The sequence below is a fragment of the Micropterus dolomieu genome, linkage group LG23 (assembly GCF_021292245.1).
Source record: "Micropterus dolomieu isolate WLL.071019.BEF.003 ecotype Adirondacks linkage group LG23, ASM2129224v1, whole genome shotgun sequence".
NCBI classification, from domain to species: Eukaryota; Metazoa; Chordata; class Actinopteri; order Centrarchiformes; family Centrarchidae; genus Micropterus; species Micropterus dolomieu.
In genome coordinates, this window is record NC_060172.1 from 16,060,439 (window position 1) to 16,068,600 (window position 8,162).

Consider the following 8,162-nt stretch of genomic DNA (forward strand, 5'->3'; position numbering starts at 1 on the left):
TCTGATATGAAGTGACCATGTGACTGGTTAATTTTTCATGTTACATTGTCCAGAGAAAGTCAGTGAATTATTTCCTGTTACTTATGTAATGTTTTCTTTCAGTTTAAGGTCAGGCTGCTTTATTTGACCTTCACTGCCCTAACAGAGTTTTATAGAGAGCATTCTATTCAGACACAGGAAGTGGGGGACCTCAGGAAGTTGAAGTGTTGATGTAAAACGACGAAAGCCTGTAAATGTTCTTTTACAGAATGATTCATAGTTTAAATAATCAGTATCTTGTAGCTAAAGTATCTTCATAAGAAGCTTATAAGTGCTTACAGATATGTTAAAAGTTCTTTAGAAAGGATTTTTCTGTCCTAAAATGTAATGTACATTTGCACCATCACTGTAGGACTTACAGTTTTACTCTTAGTTTTACATTTACATCATCAAGTTTAAATAGTTGGAAATGTATCTTAACCTAAGAGGTGTATTTTTGTCCAGAATACCACTTAATGTCTCTCCAGGTGCATGGTCATTCTGATGGGGAGTGATGATGTGTGTGTGTGTGTTATCTGGTTCAAAACTACTCACAAAAGTAACGACACAACAGCCAGGTATATTTAACAATATATATTTCCATTGTCAATGTACATTCCATTTCGACATAAGCTTTCTTCACAAACAAAAAGTTGGCATCTAAATAAATACTATATAAAATAGAACTTCAAAATAAATATATCTATAAAGGGAACCTTTTATATGAGAGATTTTTTTTCTTTTTGTTATATCTAAACAAAACAAAAGCACAGATCTTGTTCTTAATCCTCAACATTGACATTGCAAAGGCATAAAAGAATGGAGTAGCATCACCCAGCTGTATGAGACTTTTCCTCTTGTATGGGTTGGAAATAAAACATTTGTGCCCACAAATGAGCGACACATTGGTGTGTGTAAAAGTCACAGCATTGTAGCTAAGGAAAAAGGGAAAAAAAGAAAGACTAAAAAAACCTTTAATCGTTGTTTTTAGTCGTCGTTGGTGATTATTCCACCTTGAACAGGCTAGCGAGAACATGTAAAAGTATAAAGCTAACATGAAACATGTGAAAAACATTACTCTTGCAGTGACAGAGCTGAGGAGTAAAAGAAAAGAAAGGCAGCGATTTTTGAAAAAAAAGAGGTCTGCTGGTTAAAAAGATGGCACAGAATACAACTTGAGAGAAGTGAGAAAGGGAGAGAAAGAGAGATAGTCTTTCTCTCCCGTCTCTGTGGTATGACAAGTTTATGCACGGCAGCTGTGTTTGTCAATCAAGGCCAGGGGTGTTTGTTGGACAATTTCTCAGGGAGGAAGGAGAGGGAAGAGAGAAAGGGGGGAAAAGCAAAAAAGCAAAAAGAGGGGGGAGAGCTGAGACACTGAGCAGTAACAGCAGGAAATGGGTTGATCCGGATAGGGTTAGATTGTGTTCTCTGTGTGGATTCAATGAGTCCACAGTCTTTAGGACTCGGAGAGGAACCAGGGAATTAGCTTAGCCTCTCGACTGCTAATGAGCCATGGATAGCATAAATAGCAGGAGTTTGTCTTTTGTTTTCTTTTTTATTGCTGGGCACACTTTTCTAAATCAAGTGCTAGTGATAGAAAGACCTGTCATTTCTGTCAACCTTCCTCTCGCCCCCCTCTCTCTTTTCTTTCTCTTACAACCTCAAAAACATCTTAATCTTACCCTCAAAATATATATCTAATATATTCTCTATATATTTTGTACTGAATTGTAGTTATAATGTACCATGCAATCTTTCAAGGACATTTAAAAGTCTCTTCTAAAGAACACAAATGTTGTGAAACTATTTACAGCAAATAACATTTCACCTGCATAGCTCTATTACTAAATATATTGTCAAAACATTTGTGATTTTTGTCGCCCAGCTACAACTACTAGGCCTTTGCCCAGTCACATAATCATTCTCAGTTTTGGCACCTTTCTCTCAGACTGAATTGCTAGGTTTTGAAAATATTGCCTCATACATTCAAGACTAAGGACAGTGTGTTTTTTTCTTTCCTTTTTTTCCTGTGTGAAATCAGCTTTGTGCAACAAGACAAATACAGGTATGAGCAAAGTTAGGCGCCCTAATGGAAGTTAAGGGTCCAACATGAAAGAGAGGTGTGTCTTATGAAGCAACAAAGACAGTATGCCTTTATGCCAAACAGAAAAGGCCATCTGTATTAAAGGGCAGCATTCCTTTAAGAACCAACTGCCGTCAACTCCATTTGGCAAGAGTGCATAACAACTGTGATCACTCAGACAGTGAAAAACAAGCTACTGTATGTTAGCTTCCTTTGGCAAAGTCCTAAGAATGTCATGCAAGCCACAAAAATAGACTTTAAGAATAAAAGACAGACTATCTGATTAACGCAGCTATGCAGCATAATGATAAGACTTTCATGAAGACACTGTGTGTGTGTGTGTGTGTGTGTGTGTGTGTGTGTGTGTGTGTGTGTGTGTGTGTGTGTGTGTGTGTGTGTAGAGGTGGGCTGGGGTGTGTGGACTAACTAAATGTAGTGCATGAAAAACGTAATGTGAGATAGCTGAGGTGGTTAATACTGTGCTTTAGTACATCCTTTTAGGAGGTTGCGTCTTCCTAAAAAGGTTGTGCAAGTGGCAGGTTTGATTTTGACAAAGGCTGACTAGATATTAACACAACAACAACTTTGCTATGCCTTCTCTCCCCCTATTTGCTCTCTATCAGTTGCAACCCCTCTCCTCCGAAAATATTATCTTCTGGCCAGCTTCTCTCTCACTTAGCTTACTTGTTTTAAATTATTCACTATTGCCTTTTTGCCCCTAAATGTTTCTTTGCCTTCTTGTGCAAAGAGGAAGTAGACCAGGCTCTTAGGCAGTTTAGGAATCAACATGCTGTAGGCCAAGTTCTGGAGAGGATTACTATAACAGTCCCTGAGAAGGTTGGGTGTACTTTTTTTCACACGTTTCTCTACAACACATCGACTTCTAGCACGGTGGGTAACCATTAGACTAGAGCATGCAGGTCATGACATGCATTACCTCTGAGGTGATTGGTGAACAGCATTCAAAATATTTTAGAAGGTCTGGGCTTCACCTCCCCAAAAATAGGAAACACACTCTAAAGTGATTATCGCTTTCGGACTTGCAGTACAACTGCTTTTGCACAAGACAGAGTGAGAACCATGGGAAATTATTATCATTCTAAAGTCTCAAATGGGTTGGTTTTACAGCTTCTCTGGGGAGATAAAAATGTAGAGATACAATGTTAGCATTTCCAAGCTAGCATCTTTAAGCTAAAAGAGAAAAAATGGTACCACTAACAGATGTGTTCATCATAACAGTGGAGAGAGTGAGTGAGAAAGTGGTAGTTTCACTCTTGAAGTGGCCTATCATAAAGCCACAGTATAGGTAATCACTTGTTTTTGTTCAGAAAGAGGGACACTGTGCTGTGCTTCTGGGTGTGGGTGTACAGATGTTTATCACCATTAAGTAACATTTATGTTATCCGAGGATCAGCAACCAGCTTCTTGTTAGTTACTGTTACAAAATTAGCTGAGAAATACAGAGCAGCAGAGAGGTACAATGACTTTGTGCCTTCAGCCATCTTTGCAAAACAACACAAACACCAGTCCCACAATCTAGTCTCTTCTTCCTGTGTCACTCTTACAAAAAAAAACACCTCAGAGGGCCTGTTAGCTATTCCTATTAGCCAGCTCACTCAGATCAGGCCCCTGTTGATCATCCACCCTATCAACCATAGGTCAAGAAGCCATTTAAGTACCTTTGTTTTACATAAGTCATCTTCCAGCAGATTAATGTGGTAGTTTAAGGGGTTGGAGTTGGATTGTCCTATCCATAGAGAGCAAGCAAGTACTGTGTGGTCCTGTCCATTTTCAGAAAGGCCATTGCCAGCCTATTTGGTCCAGTATCATGAACCCTGCTGCGGCTTCTCTAGCGACCCAACTTTTGCTTCCACACCTCCGTTTTTACACACAGGTGCACCCTGCGAGTTCTTGCAGCGGCAGCCGGGCCTGCTAACATTGTCGTAACACTTCTGTCCCAGTTTGGCCAGGCCCGTAGCTGGCAGATAGCAAACCAGGCAAGGCAGGACAACAGAAAGGGCAGCCATGAAGGACCAGCGTGCGCAGCAGTTGGCCTGGGAGCATGAGCAGGGCTTGTCAGCACAGGAGCCCTCGTCATCCTCATCCTCGGTGCAGTGGTAGAAGATCCCTTTGACCAGGCACATGCAGGTGGCTGTATCCACCAGGCTCTGAGCAGAGCACAGGCACTCCTGGTTGCAGACCCAGCAAGAGGGTAGGGTTCGGGGGAGCGTACACTCTGTGCATCTGCACTTTCCGCAGTGCTCGCAGAGGAGGAGGTGCTTCTTCTCAGCTGGGGAGGAAGGAATCACCGCCAACCCCTGCTGGCCTCCAGTGGTGCACACACCTCCTGTGGGCATCTTTGCCGACTTGAGGTCCAGCGATTTAGAGGAGGAGGAGCAGGAGGAAGCAGAGGAAGAGGAGGTGAGGACTTTTGATTCAGAGGAAGTGAAGCAGCCTGGAGTTCGGGAAGTGATTGTGTTTACGGGGCCCTGGTTGGGGTGTAGGTTTGGGTGGTGGTCCACCGTTGGGGTGGGTGCAGCGTGGTCGAGGAGCCTCTGATCAGACGAGGTGCTGCTGCTGCTGCTGATAGAGCTGGGCCTCCCGCTGAAGGAAATCCAAGGGTGGGTGGTTGTGTCCTGGTGAGGGTGGGACTCGCACCTGCCCTGCTGGTGGTGCTGGTGTTGGTGATTGTGATGATGGTTGTGGTTTGCCCCCAGGAAGGCCTCCTGATTTTGACCAAGCCAAGTGATTCTTCGGTTCAGGGACTTCTGGCTCGGTGGCTGCTGGGAGACAACAGCGGGGCTGTCAATGTAGTCGTTCTCCACATGCGAGGACTTTATCTGGTCGATGGGGTAGATGGTGAGAGGGTGCTGCAGGCGGCCGTAGGGCACTCGACTGTCCAGCAGGGGCTGGGATATGAGGGAGGAGGACACTCCGGGGATGTGGTGGGGAACCCTGGACTCCATGTGTAGGCTGGTGCCTTGCACGTCTTCACTCTAAAGCAGCATTTAGCAATACTGCAAAGACAGATAGAAAAGAGACGGTTATAACCAGCCACCATCTCTTGTTGTTTAATTTCATGCTCTTTTACCGTTTTGATCCTGTTTTCTTAAAGACTTTATCTTTAACCACAAAGCAAGCAAAGTACAGTATATTATGAAAAAAGGGTCACAGGGGAAACATAACATTGTGTTCATTTTACATGCAGTTAATATGTCACAAAAATGTCAAAAAAATCATAGAGAATACATGAACACATTTCCTTCTTTAATTTGTCTTTAACCAAACCAGAGTCAAAACCTCTAGTTTATTTGACAGCATGTGAGAAGAAGACATCCTTTGCATGTATTGAACCTTGTATTTAATTACACACCAATGTATATTGACGGGTCAGGTTGTAAAATGTCATTTTACCTCTCTGTGGTCTAATTTCCTGCTGCTTTTGCACTGCTACTGATGGTGACAAAGCAATGCTTTATCTCTTGATTAAATAAACTACTTTACCCCCATGATGGACACTTTTCTGTATGACTGTAATAAATCATACAATGGCTATCTAAGAACTGCAGGAATCACTAGGTTTCAAATCAACACTTTGGACAGCATGTAAAACTGACATCTATTGCGAGTAGTTTCCTTCACTCAAGACAATTATTTGGTCTTTAAAACTAAAGCGTTTCAGTGTCTAAAAGAAAATCTTTCTCCGGGCTGGATCTCTGCAATAACTTGAATGTAGAGTTTCCAAATGATCTTGATCTTTGGACTGAATACCAACAGGGTTTCAAACCTCCTCCATTCTAACTTTGACATTAGAACAATAGAAGTTGGGCTCTCATCGCCTCCCTTCCAGAGAGCAGGGAGCACCACAGACCAGGGCTTGCATGCAAAAGACTCAAAGATGCAAAACAAGGCAGAGCAAAGAGAGGAGAAGGTTGCCAGAAAAAGAACTTGTAAGATGTAAAAGAAATAAGGCCTTTATAAAGAATCACACAGCAATAAGATAGATACTAAAGTACACCAAGTAATATGATTTTACCTATAATTTTATCTTTTTTCTCTTTCAGTTGAATCAGAGAAACAAGACCAATCTGGGAATTTGTGAATGGATTTGATTTTGTGAACTGCAAGTTTTTGTGAATGAAAGCTGGCTGCACTCGGTGTTGCAAGCATGAATCACTGCACTCCAGTCATGTAGAGCCTGAATGAAATCGGTTTCATCCATTTAATCGATGAGCGCTTGGCAGCCAGCAAAGACCTAACCTACTTTACAGAAAACAAAAAGATGATTGAAGACAAACGGCGCAGCACAGCAGATATTCCCACTGACCCATATCTGCGGTGTTTAGTTGGCTTGTTGCAGAATTCCCCACGAAACCCATCTGATTCAGACCATAAATTATGTTTTTCATTATTCTTTCAAGGCAACTTACATTTTCCAAGGACCTTAAACCTGTCCTGTTATGGTTTATTTCTGTTGCTCTTTTTTAAATTAAAAACGTTTCAACAGTCGACAATGCTTTTCTTAACCGTCGGCTGTTGTTATTCTGCTTTTCTTCGGATTTGCACAAGCCTGGTTGAGAAACCTGTTGCGACATTGCTGGCACCGACACAAGCGCTTGTGATCGTCAAATCTAGACGATTATGAGCTCCAAGCCGAAACAGTGCGTGTCCAAGTGCGTGCGTGTGCGCGCGCGCGTCGCTCCCTTCAATATGTGAATGGACTGAGTCATAAAAACCGGAGGCGGCCGATCAGCATACTCAAATAGCATGTTTATATAGGCATTGTAACCGCGTATTCAACACCTCACTGTTAATACCTGTAAAGATATGATATTAATAAAGAAAATGACACACTGTGTGCCACCAGACAGGCGGCTGTGGGGTAGTTTTAATCGGCTGCAGTTACATGCGTAGTTTGATGCGTAAACCTGGACGTTATCTCTCCTGGCACCCAAAAGAACTTTTAAAGACATATCTTGATTTTCATGGAATAAGATGGAAAAGCTAATGACAAAAGCACCTGACACAACCGACATGGTGCGCCAACAAGGCGACCGCTGCAGAGCGACAGCAAGACACGCAACTCAACCGCCAGAGATGGGCTACAACATATACAGGCTTCAGAGTGGAACGGAGATTCAAACTGATATGGGAATATGGATCTGTTCCGCTGCCCTTTATCGTGACAGTGGCTTTAAGAGAAGCCACAAATAGCGACGCGATAGATGTTGAAACACATATTTAATGCCAGAAACGCGGCATTCCGAACAAGTTACGCTTTGAAACACGACAGTGTTTCCCCTATCTGCGCCCTCAACCTTACTTTTGGTACGAAATCGGTGGAAAAATATTGACTCAAAGAGCAAACACGGGCCGGGGAAACAGCTTGTTGCAAAATAGAGTTTGCAAGAGCGTTTTCATGCCTGGAGAGGAACATTCAAGTGTAGGCAGCAAAGGGACTGAATGGTCGTTTTGTGCAGCTACACTCTCACCAGTCCAGAACATTTAACGATGAGAAAACACCAGAGGTGATCACTTACTGTGGTTTCAGGATAAAAATTTCATCTCTTCGTTGTGCACGACGTTTGCGCGCAGTCCAAAGCAAGTGAGTAGCTCCACAAATGTTGTAAAGGTAAGTCCAATATAATTAAATAATAATATGAGCAATGTAGGGCGAAAGGAGAGCGGGTTTCCGGCACTATTGTCCACTCGCTGGTGCGTAAAAGGCGACTGCGGTTGTGGACGCAGAGCTTTGGATGTGATGTTGCAACCACCGAGGGGGAGGGAAGTGAGTTTTTATGAATGGGAGGGTAGAGGAAAGGAAAGGGACGGCACTGCGCAGGTGCCTTGGCGTTTTTTTCTCTTTTTTGTGAATGGGAGGGAAGAGCGACTCGGGAGGGCTGAAATGCGGAGGTTACATTTTTATGAATGGGGAGGACTCCGAATGGCATTGCGCAGGCGCGATGCCGAGATTTTTATGAATGGGAAGAAATAGCGAATGAGGCGTGTGTGTGTGTGTGTGTGTGTGAGTGTGAGAGGCGGGGGGGGGGGGGGGGGGGGG

The 8,162-nt window shown here is 43.1% G+C and overlaps 1 protein-coding gene across 1 annotated transcript; it reads right to left on the minus strand.

The window, feature by feature from the left end:
* Nucleotides 1-597: 597 nt before the first annotated feature.
* Nucleotides 598-7,858, minus strand: spry4 (sprouty homolog 4 (Drosophila)). The gene is made up of 2 exons (XM_046040728.1): nt 7,642-7,858; nt 598-5,118 (listed from the first exon to the last, which is right to left on the minus strand). The coding sequence occupies exon 2, from the start codon at nt 5,065-5,067 to the stop codon at nt 3,928-3,930; it is 1,140 nt and encodes a 379-aa protein (XP_045896684.1). The 5' UTR covers nt 5,068-5,118; nt 7,642-7,858; the 3' UTR covers nt 598-3,927.
* Between the last annotated feature and the right edge of the window lie 304 nt (nt 7,859-8,162).